General features: G+C 53.1%; 1 protein-coding gene across 13 annotated transcripts in view; it reads left to right on the top strand.

The window, feature by feature from the left end:
- Nucleotides 1-74: 74 nt before the first annotated feature.
- Nucleotides 75-16078, top strand: part of IKBKE (inhibitor of nuclear factor kappa B kinase subunit epsilon) — a 28757-nt gene continuing 12753 nt past the window's right edge. For 6 of the 13 annotated variants that reach the window (XR_006706950.1, XM_045456188.1, XM_045456185.1 and 3 more), the window contains exons 1-13: nucleotides 75-389; nucleotides 963-1052; nucleotides 2743-2861; nucleotides 3562-3810; nucleotides 4118-4247; nucleotides 5935-6116; nucleotides 9753-9913; nucleotides 10758-10868; nucleotides 11184-11363; nucleotides 11477-11673; nucleotides 12424-12488; nucleotides 12571-12662; nucleotides 12790-12876. Coding sequence is in view for 11 of the 13 variants with exons in the window: in XM_045456188.1 (XP_045312144.1) it covers nucleotides 2775-2861; nucleotides 3562-3810; nucleotides 4118-4247; nucleotides 5935-6116; nucleotides 9753-9913; nucleotides 10758-10868; nucleotides 11184-11363; nucleotides 11477-11673; nucleotides 12424-12488; nucleotides 12571-12662; nucleotides 12790-12876 (1541 nt within the window). In the remaining 2 variants the exon portion in view is untranslated. Of the gene's footprint in view, nucleotides 390-962; nucleotides 1053-2742; nucleotides 2862-3334; nucleotides 3471-3561; nucleotides 3811-4117; nucleotides 4248-5934; nucleotides 6117-9752; nucleotides 9914-10757; nucleotides 10869-11183; nucleotides 11364-11476; nucleotides 11674-12423; nucleotides 12489-12570; nucleotides 12663-12789; nucleotides 12877-16078 lie in introns of those variants that run through there. The other 7 variants (XR_006706951.1, XM_045456191.1, XM_045456189.1 and 4 more) reach the window with 5 other exon arrangements.

Here is a 16078-nt window from a genome sequence, read left to right as displayed (position 1 = left end):
CCTCCACTTGGGAGCTCAGAGCATCCTTTCCCCTTCCTGCCGGGGGGTGGCTGCAGCCCAGCTGCCTCTGTCCCTTTAAGAGAGAGAAAGAACCAAATCAGGAAGTGTGAGAGAGCAGGGCCGGCTGGTTCGGAGCTGAGCAGTGTCCCCTTGCAGGGAGCTGGAGAGGACACTATCTGCCCCCCCACCCACGCCCCCGCCCTCCCAGCTCCAGGGGCGGCGCAAGGCCCCCCCACCCCCGCAGCTGGCCCAGCCTCGGGGGTCCCCGGGGGGGGCCGTGGCCACCAGGATGTTATGCGCACAGCCTGTGGATGACAGTGCGTGCTGAAAGCTCAGTGGGTGCCACGCTCTTCCACAAGCCTACAAACCACCACCGCAGCTGAGATGGGGTGAGTGTGCCGAGTCCGCAGTGGCCGCTGGACCGGGGCAGCCGTGGGGCAGCACTCAGTGGAGTGCAGGGGTGCTGCCACGTAGCCAGAGGCTCTCCCAGCCCCGTGGCGCCTCCACGGGTCTCTCTGCCGCTTCTGGGGTCCCCCGGCATTGCCCTGCATGCCCTCTCGGGCGGTCACCTTTGTAAAGGACTGCTTGGAGTCCAGAGCGAGAGGCAGGGAGGGCTGTGGCATGGGGGAGAGCTGCCGTCTGCCTCCCCCGATCCCTTTCTGGGCTCTACTTCCCAACACCGGCCACCCCTGTTCGGCTTCTGCCTCCATACTTTTCTCCTGCCTGGCTCCTGGCGCCTGCCCTCACCCAACCTGGGGTCTTTCTCCCTGACCCAAGTCCCAGGAGTGGGGAGGAAAGTCTCCCGGAGCTGCTGGGGAAATGGGCTGGAAACCCCCAGCCCTGTGGGGGAGGGTGACAAACAGGAAAGGGTTAAAGGGCTGGGGCTGGTGGCCTTTGACGGTGGCTGAGAATCACATAGCACCGAGGGGTGCCTCTCATCCGCCCTCCTCTTTCCGGTGTAGCTCAGCTCCTGGACTTGCCACAGACAGTAAACATAACAGACGCTCGCCCCGGAGAGTCTCTGGCTGATCCACAGCGGCTCAGAGCACTGGGTAAGTGCTTTTGGCCACAGTAGTCCCCAGGAGGACAACGGACCCGAGTGCAGACAGTGGGTGGGGCAATGGGCGCCTAGGCTCCACCACCCACCCTCATTCATCCAACCAACTCCGAAGGACAGCAGCCTTTCCCTGCACCTGAAGGGGGGGGGGGGGGCGAGTGCACACGCAGCCAACCAGATGCACCACCCATCAGCTCCTAGGCACAGCCCTGGCAGGACCAGGAGCAGAGCCCAGGACGCGCCGCCCTTCCAGGGCTCTGCCTTTTGCACAACACTGTGCATTCCCTCGGTCTTCAGCTGCACCTTGCCCCGGCACCAGGGCCCATGTTGGGGACCAGTCCTGGGGAGGATTATGAAGGTAGTGAAATCTGCCACCCACCAGCTCCCCAGACTGGACCCCTTGGCCTTGCTTTTCGTGTGCTCTGTCAGGCTTCACGTCCCCAGATCTGCCGGCATCATGATTTTTCCTCAGCCTCCAGGGTGAGGGGGTAAGGAATTTACCTGATCAATTCATTCAAGCTGATGAGCTAATATATTGTCTCTCTGTATCTCCGTTGCCTTTGCAAAATGCACACACTAGGTACCTTTTCTGAATCTAGGAACTGGCCACTGAGTCTCTTGAAGTGGCCTCTTGCTCAAGGAATTGCATTTTTTAAAAGATTATAGAGAGAAGGCTCAAAGAAAGCTAAGGAACTGTAGGATTCCAGGCATGGTGACCCTAGGGTTGAGAACTGATCAGATGTTACAAGAGGAAGGAACCCTGTCCAGACCAGCCTTATTAGAGAGTAAGAGGTAGTGGCCCTTCTCACGTTCCTTCTCCCAGCCATCCCGTTAAGACCAGACCTGAGCCTATTTTTCAGAGAATTTGAGTTTAATTTCTGAGGCTGCACTCCCTGGCCCCAGTTGCTTTAGAGGAACTGGCCTTGAAAGCACAGGACGGGGGCAAAGATGGGGAATGGAACTGGAGAGGGTTTCAGATGGTCCCCGGGGCTCCTGAGCCCTTGGATTTGCTGGTCTCTCGCCGCCTCCCCACCCCCTTCCCACGCACACATGCGCGCATCCTCACACACACTGCCGGCAGCAGGATGTGTCGTTCCTCTCCAGAGCGGCGCTGACCTGGCCACACTGGCCGCCTGTTAGCTCACAGCAGCAGGAAGTGGTGGGCCCAGGCGAGTGGGTGGAGAAGGGCTCCAGGCTCATGTTGCAATCCTGGAGATTTGTGGTGGTGTGGTTGACGCTGCCTGACCTGGGGCCCTTCCTTCAAGCACTATTTCTGCTTCCTGGGACAATCCCAGGCCTAGATGTCAAAACCCCAGAATTCTCAGTGCCTGGGAGAGGTGACAGAGAAAAAGGTTCGTCTCTGCAGAATGGCCCATCTGGGGAGGTGGTGGGAGAAGATGGGGAGTGAGGACAAGTAGAGTGCCCTGTGGTGGGACAGGCGCAGGCTGAGGGCTGAGGACTGAGGGCCCCGGGGTGGCAGGGGGGAGGGGGCTGTACTTCTTTTCGGAGAAGTTCCTCTCTGTGCTTCACGTTTCCTCCATTCCCCACCCCCCACCTCCATCGCCCCCGGAATGGCCACACGGAACCCTTTGTGGGATGGTCTTGGGCACAGCCACCCAAAAGGCCACCAGTGTCCACCCCAGTTCAGGAATGGAATGCTCGACCCCTGCGTGTTCTTTTTCTAGGCAGAAGGCGGCCAGCCAGCCGGGGGCAGGAGATGCAGAGCACTGTCAATTACCTATGGCACACCGACGACCTGCTGGGGCAGGGGGCCACTGCCAGTGTGTACAAGGCCCGAAACAAGGTAGGACACGGCCCTGGCCAGGCCCCCGCATCCTTGAAGTTCTTGGCCCCATCAGCACCTTGTTGGGCAGCAGGGCAGAGGCCTCTGGACTTTGTCCTGCATGCTCTGGAGCCGGGGGCTTTGGCAAGAGGTGTGGGGAGCTGAAAAAGGCTCCTTAGGGATTAAGAGCTTGCGTCAAGCACATTTTGGGACTGGAGAGAAAGAGAGGAAGACACAAAGCCATCATCCCGGGGAAGTGGCAGCAAATCTAGGAGTAGCAGAGGTGGGAAGTAGGACTTGTTTGGATTTGCCCTGCCTTTGTCGCTGTGCTGTACTGACTGTATGAGACACATGGCACGGTCCTGTCTCAAGAGGTGAAGTCAGACAGAACAGGTTCCAATCCCAGCTCTGCTACTGGCACCAGGGAGTGGTAGCTGCCATTGTGGTTGTTGCCAACAGAAACGGTAATAGTAACAACAGACCATCCCCTGCAGGCTATCTGGTGTGCCAAGCCCTTGTCCCCAACCAGCGCTGGACCTGCTTCATTCCCTCTGGGTTGAGGAAGGAGCTGGGTGGGAGCTGGGAGCCCCCACCCCCAACCAGGCTGCCTTTGCTCATCTCTGGTCTCAGGCAGGTCGGGGGAAGCTACATGGAGGGCTGGGGGCGGGTGTGCTCCCCTGGGCAGGGGTGGGACTTATGTTACCCGCGCCCCCCATGGCAGAAATCCGGGGAGCTGGTTGCCGTGAAGGTCTTCAACACCGCCAGCTACCTGCGACCCCGCGAGGTGCAGGTGAGGGAGTTTGATGTCCTGCGAAAGCTGAACCACCAGAACATCGTCAAGCTCTTTGCAGTGGAGGAGACGGTGGGTCCAGTGCTTGGTCAGAGGGAGGTGGTCTTGTCCTTGACCCACACAGGCTGGAAAGACTCAGGTCACAGAATCATGGAGACGTGGTCACATGCTTGTCAGCAGGTCAGCCGGAGAGGCAACCTGTAGGGTAGAGTAAGGAATGTGGGGTGGGATGTGCGGGGGAAAGTGAGGGTGGGTGGTAGGGACTAATCAAAGAGGGCTTCCTGGAAAAGGTAATCTTGGGCTCAGGTGTGTGGGGTCACTGTAAGGCCAAGGAGGGAAGGCCAGGCCAGAAGCTGGGACCTAGAGAAGGGGGGTTTTTGGCTCTAGGCTGAGTCACCCCCTCTTGAGAAAGCTGGTTCCTCACACAGCGATGGAAGGGGACATTTGCCTTCTGCCCCAAGCTTCCCTGTCTCCGTCCCACCCACAGGGGGGCAGCCGGCAGAAGGTGCTGGTGATGGAGTACTGCTCCGGTGGGAGCCTGCTGAGCGTGCTCGAAAGCCCCGAGAACGCCTTCGGGCTGCCGGAGGATGAGTTTCTGGTGGTGCTGCGCTGTGTAGGTGAGCCCCTCCTTGACCCCCTACCGGGAAGTCTCCCCCCTCTTTCCCTCCTCCCCACTCAGACCGCCCCAGGCCCAGCCCTCAGGGGAAGGCGATGTCCCAGAGGGTCTGGAATTTCTGAAAAAAGTGGCCAAACAGAGAAGACATTCTGTTCCTAAGAGGCTCTCCGTTCACAGACCAGGACAGACTCTGTCCAGGTCCAGGACAGACACTGATGAATGGACAGAATCCAAGTACAGTACAACTTTGGATTGCGAGTGACCTGTTCTGCGAGTGTTCCGCAAGACAAGCAAACATTTCTAATACATTTTAACTTGATACACGAGCGACGTCTTGCAATACGAGTGGCACGGATGCCAGATGTCACATGATCACAACTGAGCCAATGGTTCCCGAAATTTGCTTGGATATACAAATGCTTTGAATTACAAGCATGTTTCCGGAACGAATTATGCTTGCCAACCCCAACATTTTTACTATATCTGATTCCTGCTAATCAGCAGTCTAAAACTCTAGCCTAAAAACAATTCTTTTTTTTTTTAACGTTTATTCATTTTTGAGACAGAGGGAGACAGAGCATGAACGGGGGAAGGTCAGAGAGAGAGGGAGACAAAGAATCTGAAACAGGCTTCAGGCTCTGAGCTGTCAGCACGGAGCCTGACGCAGGGCTCGAACTCATGGACCGCGAGATCATGACCTGAGCGGAAGTCGGATGCCCAACCGACTGAGCCACCCAGGCGCCCCACTAGCCTAAAAACAATTCTTAAAGCAGGTTGTCCACCAGAGTTCATAGCAGTGTTATTCACAACAGCCGTGAGAAGAAAACAACCCACACGTCATGGACAGATGTATGCACAAACAAAATAGGGTATATACACATAATGGGGTACTATTCAGCCTTAAAAAGGAATGAAATTCTGACACATGCTATATGTGGATGAACCTAGAAGACACTGCTAAGTGAAGTAAGTCACAGTCAAATCCATAGGGACAGAAAGTCAAATGGCATGTGGCGGGAGCAGGGGGAGGAATGCAGAGTGATTGTTTAATAGGTAGAGTGTCTATTTGGGACATTGGCAAAGCTGTGGAGATGGACAGTGGTGATGGTCACACAACAGTGTGAATGGACTTAATGCCACGGGGTTTTTACACTTAAAATGATTAAAATGCTAAATTTTATGCTAGGTATATTTTATTACAATTTTTAACTTTTTGAGAGAGGGTGATCAAGGGAGGGCAGAGAGAGAAAGAGACAGGAGGAGACACAGAATCTGAAGCAGGCTCCAGGCTCTGAGCTGTCAGCACAGAGCCCAACACAGGGCTCGAACCCATGAGTTGTGAGATCATGACCTGAGCCAAAGTCAGACACTTAACCGACTGAGCCACCCAGGCGCCCCTATTACAATTTTTAAAAATAAATCAGACAAGAAGGGGGATGCCATCTTTGGGGAGGCAGAGACACCATCCTTCTTAATTTCTTAGGGAATCCCAGTGGAACCTCAGCACCCGTGTCTTTGGGCTCCCCGCCTTTGCCCTGTGCCCATGTCTGTCCTCCTGCTTTTCCTGTGGCTCTGTCAGCCCATGCGAACTCTCTATCTGGACCCAAGGGCGTCCTTCCCCCCAAAAGAAGCCCCACACACTGAGCTGTTCCTGGCCAGAGAGCTAGCAGCCCTCCCTCCGTCCCCAGTGGCCGGCATGAACCACCTGCGGGAAAACAGCATTGTCCACCGCGACATCAAGCCTGGAAACATCATGCGCCTCATGGGGGAGGAGGGGCAGAGCATCTATAAGTTGACAGACTTCGGGGCTGCCCGGGAGCTGGATGACGATGAGAAGTTTGTCTCTGTCTATGGCACTGAGGAGTACCTGGTGAGTCGGGTGTTGAATAGGGGCTCTGTTCAATCCCCCTGTGTGGGGCAGGGTATCTGTCACCCCTGCACCCCAACCAGAAGGATTTATTCTGTTCTCTAAGATAGAAAAGGTGATGCTGCACCCTGCCTGGGCCTCCCTGCCCAAGTGTCCCTGCCCAGGCCCCTCTGGCCGGGCCCCCCTGCCCCAGGCCTCCCTTGTGCAATTAGTTCCTTGATGTGATCCTCACCTAGGATGGGGCACTACTGATCACCACTTTCCCCAGGGCAGAGAGTGGGCACATGGAAATGCTCTGGATGGGCTAACTCCACACCAATGTGGGTTTTTTTTTTTTTAAGTTTATTTATTTATTTTTTTTCAATATATGAAATTTATTGTCAAATCGGTTTCCATACAACACCCAGTGCTCATCCCAAAAGGTGCCCTCGTCAATACCCATCACCCACTCCCCCCTCCCTCCCACCCCCCATCAACCCTCAGTTTGTTCTCAGTTTTTAACAGTCTCTTATGCTTTGGCTCTCTCCCACTCTAACCTCTTTTTTTTTTTTTTTTCCTTCCCCTCCCCCATGGGTTTCTGTTAAGTTTCTCAGGATCCACATAAGAGTGAAACCATATGGTATCTGTCTTTCTCTGTATGGCTTATTTCACTTAGCATCACACTCTCCAGTTCCATCCACGTTGCTACAAAGGGCCATATTTCGTTCTTTCTGATTGCCATGTAGTACTCCATTGTGTATATAAACCACAATTTCTTTATCCATTCTTCAGTTGATGGACATTTAGGCTCTTTCCATAATTTGGCTATTGTTGAGAGTGCTGCTATAAACATTGGGGTACAAGTGCCCCTATGCGTCAGTACTCCTGTATCCCTTGGGTAAATTCCTAGCAGTGCTATTGCTGGGTCATAGGGTAGGTCTATTTTTAATTTTCTGAGGAACCTCCACACTGCTTTCCAGAGTGGCTGCACCAATTTGCATTCCCACCAACAGTGCAAGAGGGTTCCTGTTTCTCCACATCCTCTCCAGCATCTATAGTCTCCTGATTTGTTCATTTTGGTCAGAGACTGGCGTGAGGTGATATCTGAGTGTGGTTTTGATTTGTATTTCCCTGATAAGGAGCGACGTTGAGCATCTTTTCATGTGCCTGTTGGCCATCCGGATGTCTTCTTGAGAGAAGTGTCTATTCATGTTTTCTGCCCATTTCTTCACTGGGTTATTTGTTTTTCGGGTGTGGAGTTTGGTGAGCTCTTTATAGATTTTGGATACTAGCCCTTTGTCTGATATGTCATTTGCAAATATCTTTTCCCATTCCATTGGTTGCCTTTTAGTTTTGTTGGTAGAAACAACTTTGCTGTGCAGAAGCTTTTTATCTTCATAAGGTCCCAGTAATTCATTTTTGCTTTTAATTCCCTTGCCTTTGGGGATGTGTCGAGTAAGAGATTGCTACGGCTGAGGTCAGAGAGGTCTTTTCCTGCTTTCTCCTCTAGGGTTTTGATGGTTTCCTGTCTCACATTCAGGTCCTTTATCCATTTTGAGTTTATTTTTGTGAATGGTGTGAGAAAGTGGTCTAGTTTCAACCTTCTGCATGTTGCTGTCCAGTTCTCCCAGCACCATTTGTTAAAGAGACTGTCTTTTTTCCATTGGATGCTCTTTCCTGCTTTGTCAAAGCTTAGTTGGCCATACGTTTGTGGGTCTAGCTCTGGGGTTTCTATTCTATTCCATTGGTCTATGTGTCTGTTTTTGTGCCAATACCATGCTGTCTTGATGATGACAGCTTTGTAGTAGAGGCTAAAGTCTGGGATTGTGATGCCTCCTGCTTTGGTCTTCTTCTTCAAAATTACTTTGGCTATTCGGGGCCTTTTGTGGTTCCATATGAATTTTAGGATTGCTTGTTGTAGTTTCGAGAAGAATGCTTGTGCAATTTTGATTGGGATTGCATTGCATGTGTAGATAGCTTTGGGTAGTATTGACATTTTGACAATATTTATTCTTCCAATCCATGAGCAGGGAATGTCTTTCCATTTCTTTATATCTTCTTCAATTACCTTCATAAGCTTTCTATAGTTTTCAGCATACAGATCTGTTACATCTTTGGTTAGGTTTATTCCTAGGTATTTTATGCTTTTTGGTGCAATTGTGAATGGGATCAATTTCTTTATTTGTCTTTCTGTTGCTTCATTGTTAGTATATAAGAATGCAACTGACTTCTGTACATTGATTTTGTATCCTGCAACTTTGCTGAATTCATGTATCAGTTCTAGCAGACTTTTGGTGGAGTCTATCGGATTTTCCACGTATAGTATCATGTCATCTGCAAAAAGTGAAAGCTTGACTTCATCTTTGCCAATTTTGATGCCTTTGATTTCCTTTTGTTGTCTGATTGCTGATGCTAGAACTTCCAACACTATGTTAAACAACAGCGGTGAGAATGGGCATCCCTGTCATGTTCCTGATCTCAGGGAAAAGCTCTCAATTTTTCTCCATTGAGGATGATGTTAGCTGTGGGCTTTTCATAAATGGCTTTTATGATGTTTAAGTATGTTCCTTCTATCCCGACTTTCTCAAAGGTTTTTATTAAGAAAGCGTGCTGAATTTTGTCAAAGGCCTTTTCTGCATCGATTGACAGGATCATATGGTTCTTATCTTTTCTTTTATTAATGTGATGTATCACGTTGATTGATTTGCGAATGTTGAACCAGCCCTGCATCCCAGGAATGAATCCCACTTGATGATGGTGAATAATTCTTTTTATATGCTGTTGAATTCGATTTGCTAGTATCTTGTTGAGAATTTTTGCATCCATATTCATCAGGGATATTGGCCTGTAGTTCTCTTTTTTTACTGGGTCTCTGTCTGATTTAGGAATCAAAGTAATACTGGCTTCATAGAATGAGTCTGGAAGTTTTCCTTCCCTTTCCATTTCTTGGAATAGCTTGAGAAGGATAGGTATTATCTCTGCTTTAAACGTCTGGTAGAACTCCCCTAGGGAGGCATCTGGTCCTGGACTCTTATTTGTTGGGAGATTTTTGATAACCGATTCGATTTCTTCGCTGGTTATGGGTCTGTTCAAGCTTTCTATTTCCTCCCGATTGAGTTTTGGAAGAGTGTGGGTGTTTAGGAATTTATCCATTTCTTCCAGGTTGTCCAATTTGATTGGCATATAATTTTTCATAGTATTCCCTGATAATTGCTTGTATCTCTGAGGGATTGGTTGTAATAATTCCATTTTCATTCATGATTTTATCTATTTGGGTCATCTCCCTTTTCTTTTTGAGAAGCCTGGCTAGAGGTTTGTCAATTTTGTTTATTTTTTCAAAAAACCAACTCTTGGTTTCATTGGTCTTATTTATTTATTTTGAGAGAGAGAATCCCAAGCAGGCTCCGGTGTCAGTGCAGAGCCCAATGTAGGCCTTGAACTCATGAACTGTGAGATCATAACCTGAGCCGAAACCAAGAATTGGATTCTTAACTAACTGAGTCACCCAGGTGCCCCCATACCCATTTTTGAAATGACAAAGGAGATGGTTCTGATAGTTCTGTTTTCACCAAAGGTGGTGGAAGGAGGTCTGATGGATGGGGGTTCCGGCCCTTGCCCACCCACGTCTCCGTGGCTGCCCTCTCGTTCTCCCTTTCGCAGCACCCTGACATGTATGAACGGGCAGTGCTTCGCAAGCCCCAGCAGAAGACATTTGGGGTGACCGTGGATCTCTGGAGCATTGGGGTAACCCTGTACCACGCAGCCACCGGCAGCCTGCCCTTCGTCCCCTTCGGTGGACCACGGCGCAACAAGGAGATGATGTACGGTGGGCCACGGACAGGGAATGAGAAGGGACAGGCCCTGGACCTTCCTCCATTGGTCCCTGCTGTATCTCCTACTCCACCTGTCACTTTGTGGTCCTCCTCTGGGCCACCCCCACCCAGGCTCCTTTCCGATCCTCTGTTACCAGCCAATGAAACAGGAAGCTGAGCCCGCCCTGACTGATGGGAGATGATCACGGTCCCTCAGCTCAGTGCTTCCCTTTAGCCTCCCTCCACGAGTGGCTCCCCCATCTCAGCAGAGGCTCCAAAGCTTATGGAACCTGCCAGGGGCAAAGGTGGGGCAAGGACCCAGGCCCTGATCCCTTGTGGGAGGCCTTCCCAGGTTTCCTGCCGGCTGCTCCAGAAGTAGCTTCAGTCGGTGGCTGCTCCCACTGAGGGCACTGCTCAGAGCAGAAGAGGTTTAAGGTAGATTCGAGGGAAGGTCGAAACACCCACCCTCAGCTCAGGGGTCCAGCTGTGTGGAACCTGGATTAGGTTAGGGCAAGGGGAAGGAGATCGACAGGCAGGGGCTGTCAGGGAAGGCGGGACTTTGAAGGGAGGGGAGGGTCTGTGAAGTGGAGCACAGCGAGGACAGAGGTGCTGAGGCCGGCCAGATCGGGGGATGTGCAGTAAGGGGGTGGAGGAAGTGGACAGTGGAAAGGGGCCGAGAGCCTGACTGGGAATCTTGTTGGCTGAGGGCCAGGACTCTCAAATTCCGTTTCCAAGCTAATTCGGAGTGGCTGACTGATGGGAACCAACGCTCCGAGCCCTCCACGCTGAGTTTGCCATCCCGTGAAGTGTGATGGGCCAGGAGCCCCGCTGACCTGGTCCTGCCTCGCCCCAGGTACCGGATCACCACGGAGAAGCCGGCCGGGGCCATCGCAGGCACTCAGAGGCGGGAGAATGGGCCCCTGGAGTGGAGTTACACCCTCCCCATCACCTGCCGGCTGTCCATGTGAGTGGGGCCCTGCAGGAGGGGCAGACAGACTGGAGTCTGGGCTGGTGTCACCTACCCCTGCTGAGAGTCCCGCCCTACCTCGGAGGCCCCTGGCATGCAGTCAGCTGGGGCATACGACTTTCCCTTTCCACCTCACTGTTTCCATCCTGATGCCGGAATGGGTTCTTCCAGCTCTTCCTCCCCATCCCACCCTGCCCCACCGCCTTGGTCCTAGCTCTTGGGGACATTCTCAGGGAATGCCCTATTACCTACTCCAAGAGGACAAGTCTGGGACCTGGGCCCTCCTGACCGTCTCTGTGTCCTGGGGCACAGGGGGCTGCAGAGCCAGCTGGTGCCCATCCTGGCCAACATCCTGGAGGTGGAGCAGGCCAAGTGCTGGGGCTTCGACCAGTTCTTTGCGGAGACCAGTGACATCCTGCAGCGAGTTGTCGTCCATGTCTTCTCCCTGTCCCAGGCGGTCCTGCACCACGTCTACATCCACGCCCACAACACGTGAGTAAGCAACGGAGGCCCGAGAACCTTTTCTACCCAAGCAGAAGGGTGTATCCCAGACTACTGACACTTCCTACCCTCCCCCTTTCCCCCTAACTCCCTTGTGTGTTTAGGGTAGCCATCTTTCTGGAAGCCGTGTACAAGCAGACCAGTGTGGCCCCCCAGCATCAGGAGTACCTCTTTGAGGGTCACGTCTGTGTCCTTGAGCCCAGCCTCTCAGCGCAGCACATCGCCCATACGACAGCAAGCAGCCCCCTGACCCTATTCAGCATGGCCAGCGAGACCCCCAAGGGGCTGGCCTTCAGGGACCGTGAGTAGGGCCACTCAGGCTGGCTCTTCTTTGCTACGAGGGGCAGGGGTTTACGATCCAAGGTATCGATTAATGTTTCTGTGGGTGTTTCCTTGCACCCCAAGGGTGCAGAAGGCAGATTTGGCCTCCAATTCTACACCACGTGACTAAAATGCCATGTGACTCAGGCAGGTGGCTTGACCTCCCTCCCTGGGCTTCGCAGTGGCCACGGAGCTGTGAAAGAAACTTCAGTTGAAACAGGGGGATCTGGATTTAATATGTTTCCACAATCTCTGCAATCGGTGGGAAGGCCTCAGATAGCTTGGGTTGGAGGAAGCAGGAGTCCAAGGTGATGGAGAGAAGGAAAGGTGGTCAGGGGCCCAGAGCTTTGTCTTCCAAGTTCTAGAAAAAGTGTCATTCCTTCTCATTTGAATGATGCCGGTCCCATCCTCCTCAGGGTCTCCAATGCTGGAAAGGAGAATTAACCTTGAGACTCCTGGGAATGAGGGTGGTTTTAGCCCATCTTCTGGCTGTTTCTGGGACCTTGGATGTAAGGCTGCAGTTCTCCAAAGAGGACATAAGGGGGCAGTGAGAGACTGCACTTGTAAAGGAGCACATAAAGTACATTTATTCAGGGTTGGGGGGGTGGTGCTCTGTGTGAGGTGGGAAGCTAGAGATGGAAGAGGGGGTGGGGGTGGATGTGCGTGGTGAATGAGGAAAGAGGAACTTAGGATTCGTCCAGACCCCCTCAGACAGGGCCTTTGTCTGCAGCCGCTCAAGACATCCCCAAGTTCTTCCCCAAAGTGGATCTGCAGGCAGATTACAGCACTGCCAAGGTGAGAGGCAGCCTGGGGGGGCAGGGAGGGGTGGCGCAGGGGGTCGGGTGGGAAACCTACCGCTGCCTCCTGTGTGTTTCAGAGCGTGTTGGGCGCTGGCTACCAGGCCCTGTGGCTGGCGCGGGCCCTGCTGGCCGGGCAGGAGCTAATGCTTCGGGGGCTGTACTGGTTCGTGTAAGTACCCCGAGAGTGGATGGGGAGGGCAAAGCGGGCGAGCCTCATGGTCCGGGGGCCATTCCCGCGGGTGCCGTGCCCTCGGTCCCCGGGGAGAACAGAGCTCTGACTCAGCACCCCTCGGCAGGGAGATGCTCCAGGTCACATGCAGGCGGACGCTGGAGGTCACGCGGATGGCCCTGCTGTTCCTCAGCAGCAGCCTGGGCACTGAGAGGTGGGTGTCCTACCCAGGGCAGGGTGGGCTGCTGCAGGTGTGAGTCTGGCTTGGACCCCTCAGCCCTTCTCTGTCTGCCTGCTCTTCACCCCCAATATTTCCAACAACGCCCCTCGCCTCCCCACACCCAGAGCTCTTGCCCTCCCTGCCATCCAGGCGTGCAGGGGGCACTCCTGCCCTGTCCTTCATCCCCCACCCTGCTAGGTGACTGTGCATGCCTCCCCTGCCACCCAGACACTGCAGGGGGTGGGGGGAAGGGCCCATGGGGGCACTTCTTCAGCAAGTCCCAAGCCCCAGAGCAGCACGGCATCCCCCTGGGCCTGACAGAGCTGGGATCGGGTGGTCTCATCCTCCACATTCTTCCTACTGTCTCTGTCCTCACCTTCTTCATCTCCCCTGGCCCTGCCTTGGGGCCCCATGCCCACCGCTCCTCGGACTTGGGCTAATTAGGGGTGATGGGCCAGATGTGAGGAGACTGGGAAGAAGGGGAGGAGGGAACCAAGCTGAAGAGTCTGGACATGAGAAGCAGAAGGACTCCATTGGCTGGAGCACTTCCGAGCCGTGGGCACAGCCCCCCGAATCTTGGAAGGCACGAGGGCTATGGTACAGTTGAGAGAAGGGGGCTCTGCAGGCCAGGAAAGCCTTCCCCACCAGAAGGAAACACGTAATGACCAAGGAGCAGAAACTGCGTGAACATGCCTGATATCCCCACCCCTCACATCCCCTGGCCCTTATCCTCAGGAAGGTCCCGGGAGTTTCCCAGCAGTGGCTTGAATCACTGCTCCCTTGCTTGGCAGCAGCAATGCTGATGATGGGGCAGATAGGGTGGTAGTGGTGCGGGAGGAGGCAGAGGAGAGTCTCCAGATGTCAGGAACAGAGTCCCTGGCCTGGCTGGCAGAGATAAGGGGCTGCAGGGGCACCAGCACTGCTCCTCAAAGCTCTGTCCAGAGCACAGAAAGGGGGTCCAGGGATAGATGTGGCCCCATGCACAGAGGGGCCCACATTCCCCTGCAGGAGGTAGCTCTTCCCAGGTGATAGGATGGTTGGGAAAAGAAAGACTAGATATGGGGAAAGGCAATCGTGGAGGTCTTCCTGGAAGAGGTAAAGCTTTTAAGGCCAGAGTGAAAGAGAATACCTTGAGTTGGGAGGTCCTGTGCAGGGACAGAAAAGGGGGTTGTGATTGAAGAGACTAGGGAAGGGATGCTGGTGATGTTTGTTGAAGCCATAGTCAAAATGGGAAAAAAAAATGGAAAATATCCCAGAGCGAAGGTAGAGCAGGGTGGAGGAGTGGAAAGGAGAGGAGAGAATGCATGGAGGTCCTAGAAGGTCCGGTTGCAGATTGGACCCCAAGAAAATGGCCATTGGAGGTCTATTGTAGGTTCTTGAACAGGAAAGAAGTGTGTAGAGAAAGTATTTATGGTATTTGTCTGCCCACTTGCCCTGGAGTGTGAGGACTGTGGAGAAGGGACAGCCCAGCCTTGGGCCTGGAGTCCCGGGTCTACTGGCTGCTGTTTTTCCCATTCTGGCTGCAAGGGCCCTTGGAGGCCTGGTGTGTCTAGAGAAGTCAGGCTCAGGAGTGCCTGCTTCATATCTCAGCCTCCCACCAAGGAGGAGGAGTGCAGACAGCGGGAAGATCACTGAGCAGAGAGTCAGAGGGCCAGTCCACGCTCTTCACTAGGGACCTCAGGCCACTGTTATCTCTCCCCACCTGAGCCACTATTACCCCTTTTTCAAAATGAGAGAACTGGATGATCTCTGAGGCCTCCTGCCTCTGACGCTTTGTGATCCCATTCTTTTTTGAACATCCTTCGACCTGTCGGTTCTGGAGTCTGGGGTACTTTAACAAGCACCAGGCATAAAGTGGCTGCCATTGCCCAGCCTGGTTGCTCACCTCTCCCACAGCACACTCCTCCTGCCTCGGGCTCCCCAGGACGGGCTTTCGAAGCCAGGCTCCTTTGGCAGAGTGTCATTGCCTGTGTCCCGAAGCTCCCTGGTCGTCTTTGGCAGCCGCTGCCATGCCGTGGCCCCGTTCAGGCAGCCAGGACTTGCTCCGGGAGCCCCAGTGCTTCCCCACGCCCACCACCAAAAATGTGTGTCCATGCTCTCTAGCCAAGAGCTCTAGCTCTGAGGTCCTGTTTGATGCCCACGAACACTCTACTGGGCAGCAGGAAGGAGATTTATCTCCCCATTATGTGCATGAAGAACCTGAGTCTTGGAGAGCTGCAGTGACTGAGCCCAGATCATGCGAGACAGGCAAGGTGGCACCTACGAGTAGCACTCAGACCCGTCTGCCCTGACTCCTTGCCTAGCTGGACCAGGTCGGCCTCCTCCTCTTCTGCCAGCAATTATTCCACACCCTGAAATCCATTTATACATTCACTAATTCATTCAGCAACCACGTATTGAGGAACCATTGTGTGCTGAGCACTTTGCCCCGCACTGGAGATACAATGGTGAACAAAGTGGGCGGCACCCCTACCCTCATGAGGCTTCCGCGTCATTCCTAATTCTCTCCCCTCTGCTTTCCGTACCCCCGCCATCCCCAAGCCAAAGCACAGGATTCTTTTCCCCTGAGCGTTATCGTGATCAAAATAGTATATGCTAATTGTAGAAAGTTGGAGAATACAGATAAGCAAGCATAAAATACAAGTGCTATGTCCTATCACCCAGGGCTAGGCTGTCACACATGAGTAGTGCACGTCCTTCTAGGTAGTTTTCTACTCTATGTGTTTAAAGTATATATATATTCACCAACATGAGATTTTATAGTACTTGCTCTTCTAGAACCTACTTTTCTCAGCTAATGAACTCTCCAACCCCATGCCAATACATTTTCATCTCATCTAAAGCCATCTATAATCAACGTTCCCTAAGTAGCCCCTGCTTTACTTTTCTAGCTGGTTTTGTCCAAACCAGGATCCAATCCAAGACCACACTTTGTGTTTAGTTGTTATGCTCCTTAAATCTATTTTCATCAAGACAGACTCCCTCTCCCCTCCCCCTTCATGACACCAGCATGTTGGAGGGACAACACCCATTGTCCCACTTTCTGGACTTGCCTAGTGCTTCCTCACGATACCCTTTGGTTTTTTCCCTCTTTCCCCGCATTTTATATAAACTGAGAGTTCTGAAGCCTGGATGGACTCAAGTGGAACATTTTTTTGCCGAAATACATCCTAGTGACACTGAGCACACTTCATAT

Source organism: Leopardus geoffroyi, chromosome C3, assembly GCF_018350155.1.
Source record: "Leopardus geoffroyi isolate Oge1 chromosome C3, O.geoffroyi_Oge1_pat1.0, whole genome shotgun sequence".
Taxonomy (NCBI): Eukaryota; Metazoa; Chordata; class Mammalia; order Carnivora; family Felidae; genus Leopardus; species Leopardus geoffroyi.
The sequence above is the reverse complement of the archived record's forward strand: the minus strand, read 5'-3'. Positions and strand labels throughout refer to the sequence as shown.